Raw genomic sequence first — 13,521 nt, forward strand, 5'->3', positions numbered from 1 at the left:
TTTTTTATTTTCTGCTTTTGTTTTTGTACAAAAACAAAATATATTTATTAGCAGAAAATTTATGACTTTTTTATTTGAATTTATATTTTATCGGTAAAAAATAAAACTAAACAAATACAATTAAAACTTACAAATTAAATATTTACAAAAACGCCAGTCCCGGCAATTCGTTGCCTCGAGGTAATATGCCCAGAAGGCCGGCATCATTGCAATATTGATTTTCTTGCCAGAAAATGGAAAAATTGATAAAACTATAATGACGGCGCTAGTGACTATAAAAATAGGAAATGCTACAAGTCTTTACCCAACAGAATAAAGTATGAGGTTGGCAGTAAAATTTAAATGGTAGACTTAAAATGCCAATAAAACCCAGAGCTTCTTGATTAAACGCGTGTTTAGTGGCGGATTACGTTAGGCGATTGCACTCTAAACAAGCCTGTGTTTAAGTTAATATATCTAGTTACTTTAACTACTAAGGTTTAATCAAATATGGTACCTAATTAGCGAGTGGTTAAATCTTCTTAACTGTACTTAGATTTCTTTCGTTTATGTATTTTACAGCCAAATATTACTCTGAATCGTGATTACTAATATGGGTACACAAATCTTTAATACTTAAATAAAAAAATAAATGTATTTTTTTACATGGAACTTGTATGACAGTGAGGTCCTATGATGTCACGGAATATATTTTAATGAATATTGAAGCATTTAGCAAATTACGTAATTAATAAAATTGATCAAATAAAATGACATAATACATTAATATGTTTGGTTTACCTTATATCTCGATAATCAATGGAATCTTCAATTAAATTTTGTGTGCCGGTGAATCATGATGGGTCCCTCTTTAGTATCTACGCAAGGTTAATTCTGTCTAAGTTATAATCAAGAATGCACGTACCTCAACTGCAGTAAAGTGCATGTGTTGTGCAGGCTGCAACGTGATCCTCGTGATAAACCATATCAGTAGTTACATCGACTACAATTATATTATTATCGTCACATCGCGACAGTTACATTACTTTTTCGTTATTTTTAACGACAAATAATACTTTTTACGCTAAAATTATTGCTGTCTTTTTTTCTGTTGCCTAGCTTTTTCTCACGGCTTTGACTGTATAAAGTGGACACCAAAATTTTCATTACAAAAATATCCGTTCAGAGACTGTACTGATAATAAATATGTAATAGCATGTGTTTATTATGTGTAAATAAAAGCACTAAAAAGACTATATCTTCGACTTATACCTTAAAAAAATAAAAACAAAAAATCTTAATTTGATAAAGAAAATACAACATATGTAAGTAAACATTTGTATTCACTCACGAGATGTGTCAAAAAAGGATACTTACCAAAACTGAAAAAGATAAGACCATATTATTTAATTTATCTAGATATTGGATGTCTGTGGTTAAACCATATCGAATGACAGTCAATTTGCCGCGTTCACCAAAACAAATCGGCCATATTGTTCCGAGGAAGAAAATATTCAAAACTCATTTCGTGAATTGGATTTTTTCGCTTCACGCGATAATTAACAATCATTGATCAATTGACCCTTGTACTTACAGAATATCGAGACCACGTGTTATTGTAATTATGATTAATACAATGTCTAATTATATCATGCTTATTGGATAATATAAGGTGTGATACAAGTATACCGTGTCTTTATAGTAACACGCACTTTCTCACGGATGTCCACCTGTTATAAGCCTTACAAAACTATAGTTAGCTTCTCTCTATCTCGTCCTCGATGTTCTGATACCTGATTCTATCATTAGGGCCTGATTAACCCTGAGACTAATTAGATTGAAGCCTAAAACGCTAAGATTCTTCTTTTCTCACTCGACATCATTGTGACATTTATCACTAACTTGACTGTAAGAGATACTACCATGCTTGGTAATATAAAAAAGAGTAATCACATGTCATGTGGCAAACAGGCATTCGACCCACTTGATTGTAAGTGATCACCACAGCCTATGAACCCCTGCAGGATGTTCTACTTTGTGGTCTTTTGCCACAGTACCCAGTAATTACACTGCCTCTCTCACCCTTCACACCAGAACACAACATTGCAAGCTCTGCTCTTTGGCGGCAGAAAAATAAATAATTTGGAATAGAGCTTCCGCCATGATCACTATGTCCATTCTAGGAACTATTTATTTAATCACAACATCTGAGTCCCCTCCTGGTAATCACATCACTAGTAATAACAACGCTACGTATCTACTTTACTGATAGTAAAATGATTCTGTTCCGTCTATCAGTTTGACCTCTTGTGACGTCCTTTGCGAATCGTGCGGTATACTCGGAAGATACAATAATATATGATTGACAACGGGGAAGTCTCTCATCTTAGTGTTTTTCCCGGTTAAATTTCTCGGCTGTGAAGCCGACCATCAAAAGGGTACAAGGCCTTAAAATTTTGGAGATTCGCCTGTGATCCGACTGGCCTGCCTCTTTGGAAATGGCGATGTTGTCTCTCATTTGTAAAGATAATAGGTCGTCGGAGAATGTGTAACAACGTTTGTTACACAATCACGCAAAATCTACATCATCAATCATAAATTTTGCATATGGGTAAACTATATCCTGGAATAATACATAGGTTACATATTATTCTGAATTTCCGACGGGAGCGAAGCACCAGGGTATTATGAAATTCTCAGTATTATGAAAAATATTGAGCGAAGCACAATATTTTTCATAATACTGAGCAAGCAAACATGCATTATTAACTATTAATTAACAAATGCCTAACTTAGTGTCGATATCATTGTTCCAGGCATCGTGTTATATTTCTCCTTGCCACGCCACGTGTTCGGCAGTGTCCAGACGGTGCTGTTTCCAGTGTACTACGCCTTCAACTCCATGCTCAGCCTGCTGGGTTTGCTGGCGTACATCAGAGTCCAGTGTTTGACCAAATTCCAGAATACCTCGTGGATACAGGTCAGTTACCTCATTATTATCAAGCTTCTTACCATCTTTGTCATAAAGACTTTACATTGACAGACAAACATACTTTAGCTTAAAGTTATCAAGCAGTTAAGTACAGAAAGAACTAGTATATATATATATAACAAAGATTCTCACGCAATCGAAGTTCATTTCTTAAAATTTCTCAATTTTTTAAGACTTTGCTGTTTCTGTTTTCATAGAAAAACACAATAAAATAGTACAATCGAACGCATGGATGAATACAACCTTTTCGATTGCGTGATTTGCTTATTATCTTCGAAAAAAATTGACCAAGTTCGAGTACACTTCGATGCAGGTTAGTTTCTACAAGCTTCTTCGTAAGAACCTCTGTGGCTCAATAGCAGACTAGGAGACTCAATACCTTTACTTAAAATGTATTTTTCTTCTTTGCGTATCGTTGGCAAATCTACAACGCTATATTGGGAACCGAGCCACTTCGACGGCTTCATCGGAAGTTGCCATCAAGTCAGCCCGAGTGCAGATGTACTCGGGACAGGCGAGAAGATGAGCCATCGATTGTGGGGAGAAGTCACAATCAAATTTATATTCTGTATCTTTGAAATATCAATTTATAACATCGTTATAGATAGCCAAAGAGGCAAATTGCCTATTCACCTGAATTTTATTCACCTACTTAAAATACAAATACTGATATGGTAATCTTTTATCGTACAATGTCAAAATATTTTCCATTGATTTCGTTTCTCATGGTATTAATATGGTTACCTGATTTATTGACATAGATTATTTCCGTCTGGTATCTTTTATTGATATACTTATATTGTTGTTTTGATAACTATTCTTAAGTTTGGCTATCTCGCGATTTTAGTTATCATAGAGAAAATTTTTCGTGGACAGAATTTTTTAAGTATAGGCTGAACATTATTTAAAAACATCTTATTTTTGTCTCTACAATCTTTTAAAAACATTGCTACAGTTGAAGTAAAGTACAGTACACCTCTGATAATAAGTTAGTTATTTATTTAAAGTCACGTATTAATTTAGAGCGTATATTTCAATCGCTTCCTCATATCAAACTACTTAATTTAGAAACATGAGAAACAAATGTATAATACTGTTTACAATTTCCTGAAAGCGACTTTCTAACCTAAAACCTAAAACCACGTCTGCGACTTCTAATAGTTATTGTTGGTCACAGAAATTTGAATAATAAGGCAAACAACAGAAGTGTCATGTTTAAAAAACTACCGTTTTCTCGAGGCCTTGTACATAAACTCCCGATATTTCCCGTTCCAGTCGAAATTTAGCCAAATCCTCTATTAATACACTCTAAGGGATTTACATAAATAGAAAATTTTACTGCCTACTAAAACAAATAAACATTCAATAACATACACTGAAATTCGAACGCAAACGGTATACGGATATAAATCAATTTTTGTTTAAGTAGTGGAGGTCTGAAGTTTTCACAACGCCTTATTGGAGATGGCATCAAACGATTTGTTTGTACCACTTCTATCGTCTTATCGTAAATTCTATAGAAACAATATTGACTCATACCACTGAAGCAGCTGGTGTGTACTTAACTCATGTAAATACCACGGCCGAGCTGTCAAGTGAAATAATTTAAAAGTAAACATTAATCGCGAGCGGCGGCGCCAAAGCTTCACCTTGATTTTTACATTTGTGAAATTCTGATAGATCACGGTGCCGTACACCGCAATAATTTATTAGCTTAATTTTTTTTATTTGCAAGATTATCGACTAACATCGACTGAATGTAAATAAAATGGTAAAAAATCAGTTTTACTAACAAAAAACTTGGACAAAAGACAACATTTCTGCCTTGTGATGAGCCAAAGTTTCTGTTATAATTACTCGATTGTTACAATATACACAAATTAATACATATCTAATAATGTCTATATTACAGTGAACTAAAATTTTTAATTAATAAGTGTATTTTCCTAGTCATTGCATAAACATAAATAAGACAAAAGCTGTTTCCACTTTTTTTAGATTGCCATGTGAGTGAAAATAATTTTATCCAGTTTTTTTAATTTATTTATTCGAATGAATTTTTCCGATTAATGTAGATACATATACCTATCTGAAATCTCCAAATGTAGTGTTATATACCTATAGGTGACTCTAATACTTACCTAACTCAAAGTTGAATCTGTACCGTGCATATTTCATTTCATCGCAGATTTAGCCATTTGCAGAATTAAATCTTTCCACTTTCGTGTGGAAAACGTGTCGCATATCAACTGCAAACTATGACAAACAAAGTCGCAGTTTTCAGTCGATATGCGACACGTACTGATAAACAGTTGATAAGGTATTTCACGTTACATGGGTGGAAAATTTTCGAAACATACATTGATGATATGACATTTTTTTTGTTTCATCAAAATCTTGCAACACCTGGCCATTAAGCATTGTTCGGTACTGAATTAAGTGAAAAAACAAATGTACCTCTTCATGTCAAACATCCAAATTCAATAAAACAAAAATCAATCGATCCATTAATCTTTTATAATAAGAACGCGTGCAAATTGGTTTCAATGCCTTGTAATAAAAAAAAAAACTTGTGCCAAGGTTCATTCATTTGCGCCAATGTCTGTCTGGTTTGGCGTCATTGTTTTTTTAATTAGATACTTAGTTATTTTAAAATATCGAGCATCTTCCCGTTGCACATAAAATTTTTCCAAGAATTTGTAATACCTAATATATTTTTTTTATAAATTCAAGGATTCTTTATAACTTTGGACATTATACAACCTTAAAAATTAAGTTGTGCAAATCTTTGAACTATCGTTGTATAATGACTTTCAAATGAGCAAATAAAAAAAAAGGTACATATATTTGAGGCCAAACCTTGACTTTCGCATCACAATAAGATAATATTAGCTAAAATACTAATTACATTAAATAATATGTTTTTAGTCGGGGATTTTTTCTTGAATAGATACAAGGTCCATCCACCTTTAATATTTATTGGATATTCCATTGTGTCTGCTTATTAGGCGCATCGAACTGTTTTTCAAAATTATAGACCTAAGAATAAATAGACAAGCATATATAAGTCTTCCTCTACTACACCTCTTAGCCTGCAACTTAACTATTTTCAGAAAAAAAAAAATAAAAACCTTATTATTTACAATAAGACAATGTTATACCACTTTTCAATCAAGCCTTCCTCCGACTTTTTTAGCCTGATCTTTAACTTCTTAAGGATAAAAAAAATTAAATCTCTTTTCCTTTGTATTTACAAAAAGACAATGTAAAACACCTTTACAATATTTATTACAGACATAAATTAACTGTCACTTTCAAATATCAAGGTACCTTTCACAAATGGATTAAATTTAAATCTCATATTAAAAATAAAAAGGCGGCAAACGGAAACTGGCTGAAAACGTTTCAAATGTCAATACAGTGTCGATACTTATCATTTCAACATTTAGTTATTGTTACGTAGATCATGTAGACAGTAGACTAACTAGTCGTTTTTCCTTGTGATTATTTATTTCCAGAGTAACATGACACAGATATATACATTTATTTCAATGAAACGGAATTTCGGAGCGAGATTTTTCCATTTCCTCTATTTTTTTCACAACAGATTCGCAATAATTTAAATAATAAATTCCTCAAATAAGCAGCATAATAATATAGCTCTTACCAATTTATATTTCATATTAAAATATGGCTACTTAGGTTTTTGTAAGTAGATGGTAAGTAAAATATATAATAAATGTGAACAATTTACCAATAAAAATTGCCTAAAATGGCGCCAGTTTTTGTTGGTAAATTAATGTTAAGTAGTACTTAATTACATTTTAATCGTTGACCAAATTGATTTTGGAAGTGTACGTTTAACAAGACAAAACCGGTTTACAAGCAGAGATAAAATCTCTTAATAATCGCTCCGGCCCACGAGTAAATTAGCACGACTGCCCATTTCAACTTTTTTTTTTATAAAAATCACTAACACTCATGATATTAAAGCCTTTAAGGCTTTTATTTTTGTCTTTTTGTGTGGTCAAATGGAGACCACACATAAAGATAAAAATAAAATCTAACAACTTCGGAAAATCTCACGGAAGTGATGTAACGAGAAAATTGATCATTACCATTTATACTGTCTCAAACCAGTTCAAATATAGGTCGAACCAATCACACGTCCAACATCACAAGGAATGCCATTCCTTTTAGCTCCTTGGCTCTCCAATGAAACTTATATGATTGGTATATTAATAGCCGATAACATTCTTCTCATGGTTTGAATCAATTAGACTCTGTATATATATATATATATAGCTGTGCTCTACTTTTGCGATATGAGTTCCTTTACTCTTGTCGGTGTCGTTACATAGAATGAAACACATCGACTTTCTTGCAAACATTAATTGGCAGTGATTTATCAATTTGTGGGAATTTATATTTCACACACGTAGTCTGTTTCACACGAAGTGCATTTATTAAAAGTAATGATGTTTAAAACTTCCACGCTGCTCTGGGAGTAAAGTAAGTCATGGGCTTGGTTATAAACTGGAGATTCTTCTGATTAGGTTAGCAACTTTTCACTATCTCATCTCAATCCCATCAACGAGCTATGATGCCACAGAGCCTTAAAGTGTCTACCTCTTGGCTCTGCGCCTCTCTCTAGTCTTCCTAGAAGGGATGAAAGACTGTCTGTGTCTGAATAGATTCCGTCAAAGAAAGTATGAATAGGAAGGGAGTGCAAGGGACAGAGCTAAATAAAGAAGGAGTTACATAATGTGCCGACTCCTCCTCCAGCCGAATCCCACCACGTAAGTGGGAAAAGGGTCAAGTAGAAGAAGAAGAGATTTATTTCTAATCGGTATCTGGTACTAAAATGAAAATGGTGTTTGTTTCAGATATCGCTGATATTCGCAGTATTCTGCATAGAGGCGTACGTGCGCCTGCGCCTCGTGCGGCCGATGCTGCGCGCCAAGCACATCAAGACTCAGATGGAGGAAGCCGCGGGCGGTGGACAGGAGGTGAGGCATTATTATGATGTCCTGGGAATTTCGGGAAAGAAGACTCGTTTGGATGAATTTTTTCTCACAAGCGATACGCTAATAACCTATCACTATTAAGTAAATCTTGAATCTCAGTTTCACCAACATGCTCGTTATAAAGCTAAATGTAATCTACGTCTTGTATAAAGACGCGATACTGTATATATGAATATTTGTTTAAACGAACTTAGGAACTTAACGAATGAACTAACAAATTGCTATGTCGTGTCAAATTTTATTAGCGCACTTTTCCCAAATCCGCGCTCTTTCTAACCTAATAAATTTTAAACTTGAAGGTTCCAATATAAACGGAAAGTATGTGCCTGAAAAATCTCTACGTAGAACATCGATTTTCATAAATATGTCTATGGTATTACCAGAACAATCTAAAAGGAGCAGTTATCTCATAACCAATTGCAAATTGCCCTTAGTAAAATTCCAGATGTACAATACAATGTACTTATCATAGACAACAATTTACAATATTCTGATAAAGTGCAAATAAGTTCAATCTTATCAGCCAAGGGTGAGCCGTAGACATTTTGACCCAGATAGGAAGACGAAAGGCCTTGTGAAAAGCGAGTCAGGGCTTTATAGAATTGAAATACATTGACTAATAGGATAAAGTGGTATAGGCAAAATGAATGTCGCCTTAACATAAATTAACGAATAAATAAATAAATAAATAAATAATAAATAAATAGGGACAAATGACACAGATTGAGTTAGCCCCAAAGGAAGTTCGAAACTTGTGTTATGGGATACTAACTCAACGATACTATATTCTATAACATATACATATATAGATAAACATCCAAGACCCAGGTCAATCTGAAAAAGATCATTTTTCATGTTGACCTGACCGGGATTCGAACCCGGGACCTCCACTGTAGCAGTCCGTCATGATGACCATTAAGCCACGGAGGTCGTCAATCCCAACTAATATTATAAATGACAAAGTAACTTTGTTAGTTTTACCTCTTCACGCATTATCTATGGACCGATTGTTATGAAATTTGGTACAAGGGTAGAAAATAACCTGGAATAACATTAGGGTCATATACTTTTTATCCCGAAATTCCTAGAAATTTTATTTGAGTAGAATTTTAAATAGAGTAGAACATTACATTTATTTTCTTATATTCTAAAATTCCTGATATATTTCGATATGGGGTAGTTGCCATCAAGTCAAATCGGATACTTTTTTCCGTGTGTCAAAAACTGAACTGAGCATTGGAATCGTTCTGTAAAGTACGGTAGGCCTGGCCGGTAGGTAGGAGAATTAGGTATATTCATAAAATAAGTAATTGCTTTTAATAAGTTGCCATTGAGATATTCCCAGGCAGAATGAAGAATACAAATGTGTGTAACAATAGAATATTTGCTGGTTCACAATCCGCTGATAATATGCCGGCATTTGTTTTTCAACAATATTTACCACAAGCGGAATATTTGTTTGTTCTACATTGACGCGCTGTTCATTCGGAAAATGCTATTTATTTTTTGTATTGTCACATGTAGATAAATGTATCTAACATTGTACTATTGGTGAAAAATATATTTCCACATCGTGCTGATAATGAAGTCTAACTATAAAATATTTGTTACAAGAAATGAACCAAACAGAGTTACTAATGCTGCAAACAAAAATAAATAGACTTGTTATTAAATTTCAAAAAACACTTAAGTAGGTACTTATCTGTTGTTGTACCTATTGATTCAGATTGTTGCCTGGAAGAAATCGCTTACCTATTTAAGTTTTCAGTTATAATTTACAGTAATAAGCGAAAGCTTGCCTGTTTAAGTTTTCAGTTATAACTTACAGTAATGTGCAATAATGATTTTGTATTTTTATATTATATTCTACAGCGAATGCACGAATTAGCAAAATTTTATCGACAGTCGATAAATCAAAAGATGATAGGACACGTGTAAATGGCAACGTGCACATATTTTTTACATTAAAACGAGAATGTTTCGAAACATATCCATTTGACATACGTCATGATGCAATAAATCCATAATTCGACCTTCACTGTCGAACGTTAATTATCTAGAATCAACAGCATAACAATCTATCTAATATATTAAGGCACTCGAATTTAAACTATTCGGTGTCTCATATTAGGAAAGTTTTAAAAAGCTATATATTATGTATTTGAAACAGAGTTTAAATGTCTACTTTATTAGCTAATAGATACAATTGAAGATTACATTGAGATTTACTGTTCCAAACGAGTTAAACTAACCCACTTTACCAAATAAAAATCGTTACCAAAAAAACCCACATTTTATTCAGTATACTTATGTGATTTTCTTCATTTCAGGTTGGCACCTTAATCCTGGGTGAATTAGCTCACTGTCCGCGTTACGTTCGCGTGCTGAAGACCTTCAGGAGATACCACTCCACCATCGCCATGGGGACCATGATCACCCTGGGCTGTTCCTTGTACTCCATAATGATAGTTGTCGACTCCGTGTGTCTATAAACTCTATAGTTTTTGTTAGTAGGTAGTGTCTAATAGAAATTCAGGATCATTTCAGATCACTTCCACGTCAGCCAAGTTTTATAGACAAGATAAACGTTGGCAAAAGTTGATGTGATGATTCGCCATCTTGTAATTACACCGTATCTCTAAAAATATGTAATACATATAAAAAAGGTACGTGCGCGTGAAATGTAATGTTCATAATCCGTATCTACGTCATTAATTTATTGTGACCCATGCCCGAGCTACAGGGGCTAACAGTGGCTTTAAGAGGCCCCTTAAGTGGAAAAAGATACGCCGACATTGATCATTAGGCAGCTTGATAGTAGGTATGGCGGCGATGTGATTATCTTGGACATATTTTTGTAGTAGCAGCTGACAGGGCCCATATTGAGGAATTTGTCACCTTACGCCTCTAAAATAACTGTATGTATTTGATAAAAATCATCAGAAGCAATAAACCGAACCAGTAGTGTAAGCCAAACTCACTGACACTATTAGTCACAATATAATTGTACCGCTCCCGCTCCCGACCCGTGCGCGGTACCCATTCTAAATCTATGCTGGCTCCAGTATTCAAAAGACAGAATGTCAATGTCAAAATGCGTTTTTGACACCTTCCAATGCTGTCCCTCGATGATATATCGCACTAATACTCCTTCGTTACCTTAGAGTTTTGTTTGAAACATGTACCGTCATACAATAAATGTTATCTATCAATGCATTCATAACAGCAAGTTGTTTAACATACTCATAGTTCCTATGCATTATTGTATTTTTTACACATAATCAATAAATATAGTTGGAAAGACCAAATCGTTTTTCTATTTGAAAGAATTTTCGATTACAACTTTAACTGGCTATTGTATTGTTTTCACGTATTGTGTATCGTAATAGTAAATCCTTTCCGATGTCTAGGATATTAGAATTTAACGTTCTTGGTACCAATTGTGAGTTTGGTTGATAAAGTGGTAAAGGATCGTTTTCATTAAAACGATAAAATCGCAATAAAACTACTTCCAATTCAGGCTGTGATCAAAAACTATAGCAGTTTTGGAAAATATTGTATAGTATTAAATCATATTATTACTATATTTTATGAGTATATTCTAAGGTATTTAAAATTAATCAGAAACCGCGCTGGACGCGATCATTTGTTATGTAGTTATTCAAATTAATAAATTCCAAATTGTTAAACATAATCTTGAATATATAAGTAGGCAATTTATGACATAAGAATAGAGTATAGAACATGTGATATCGTCAATACATTGTGAACATACATTATATGTTTGTTATTATGATGAATAGGTAGGTGGTAATATTCAAAATTATTTAAGTTGAAAATAAAAATGGAGAAGAATAATATACAATTGAAGTAAGTATACTATTTTGTAACACTGTATTGACGCTATTATAACAATTATAAATTTATGCAAACAGATATAATAAATAATATAATTTATAGTCTCAAAATAAAGTTGCGTTTGAAAAGTGGATATATTATCTTGTAATCTAGGTACCTAGGTTAAGATAATTGTAATACTAAGTATGGCATTTATCACATGCCACTGGTTTTTGCTTGCCTGTGAGCAAAAGCCGAACTTGAATGAAAGTGTAGCGGCCGCAGCTAGCCCATCGTGAAGCTGCTTGATCATATTGAAACTCATGTTGTTGGCTCTCTAATTTCCTGCAAATACTGCCATAAAATAGTGTTATGTGTAGTGTTTAAGTAGAATATAGAATGTCGACGTCGCTATTTTGTTGATCCGTAACCGTGGACTCCTGAACGCAGGAAGTTATGAGACACGCAACGTCTTTCCGCACTGTTGGCGCCGTATTCATTTCTCGACTGTAACCTGGTGTTACAGTTGAAAGAAATCGCAATAACTTACAAGTAAATACCGCTGTTTTTGAAGCGACGCTAGCGATTGCGTAGACGGCGTCCAATAGTGATGTTGCGACTAAATCTAGTCAGCGACACCGTTATTATTTTTACGCTGTAATGGAAATGCGGCTTAAGACAGAGCCGTTTTAGTATTTTTGTATAAAAATTTTAATATGGTTCTGTGATTCTGGGCAAAGTCAAGCAGCTCCTATTGAAGGGAAATTGGCGATGGGTTTATATTCGAAATTAGCAAATTCCTATTTTTTATTAAAGTTTAGTATAGTTAACATAAACTTATAAGTGTATTTAAACTTGTTGTGTACCTAAGTATTTTATGTTTGATAATTATTGTATATGTTCATGATCTGAATGACGTTTTATGATTTGGTAAGACTTCGCTATTTATTTGAGAGGAATGTCGTTGTGAAGTAATCAATCAAGCATTGAAATTATTTATGAATTAGGAAAATATAAATGTTTAATCACAAACTGTGTCATTTATTTTACTCCTATTAATCTATGTTTCTTGTCATTGATGACGTTTCACTTATTTCAAATTATTTATACCACCAAATAATCAAAGTTTATATTAAATAAGTAAGTACCTATTCAATGATTTTTATCCATAACGTCGACTTATTAATAACTAGATGTTGCCCGGGGCTTCGCTCTCGTGGGAATTTTGGAATAAAATATAGCCTATAGCAATCTTGGATAATGTACCTTTCAAATGGTGAAAGAATTTTTGAATTCGGTTCGGTAGTTTCGGAGATTAAGCGCTTCAAACATACAAAGTCACAAAAGCTTACCTCTTTATAATAATAGTATAGATTTATTAATACTTTAATATTACGTACCTATATTACACCCACTAGCTTATTTTTCTGACCAGTTTTAAATACCTACCTACAGGGACATAATTCATTTATTTTTTGCTGTGATTTTTTGAAAACCTAACGCATCGCGCGCTGTTCGTTGGCGGGTAGGTGGCCATAGAGTTCCGCAGCCCGTGAGGGTGACTATATGAAATAATTTATTCAGAAATCAATTCAGACCTATGAAGCATGTACCAACCTTATTTGTATGATGCCTGTGGAGGCCTCATACAAATTACGCAATGCTGACGGCATGTGTCTAAGTTCG

At 33.6% G+C, this 13,521-nt stretch overlaps 1 protein-coding gene across 1 annotated transcript in view; it reads left to right on the forward strand.

Annotated features, from left to right (window-relative positions):
- Positions 1-12,867, forward strand: part of LOC128676651 (uncharacterized protein) — a 34,448-nt gene extending 21,581 nt beyond the window's left edge. The window contains exons 3-5 of the mRNA XM_053756907.2: positions 2,796-2,959; positions 7,858-7,980; positions 10,329-12,867. Of these exons, the coding sequence (XP_053612882.1) occupies positions 2,796-2,959; positions 7,858-7,980; positions 10,329-10,490 (449 nt within the window). The 3' untranslated portion in view covers positions 10,491-12,867. The remainder of the gene's footprint in view (positions 1-2,795; positions 2,960-7,857; positions 7,981-10,328) is intronic.
- The last annotated feature ends 654 nt before the right edge of the window (positions 12,868-13,521 follow it).

The sequence above is a fragment of the Plodia interpunctella genome, chromosome 2 (genome assembly GCF_027563975.2).
Source record: "Plodia interpunctella isolate USDA-ARS_2022_Savannah chromosome 2, ilPloInte3.2, whole genome shotgun sequence".
Taxonomy (NCBI): domain Eukaryota; kingdom Metazoa; phylum Arthropoda; class Insecta; order Lepidoptera; family Pyralidae; genus Plodia; species Plodia interpunctella.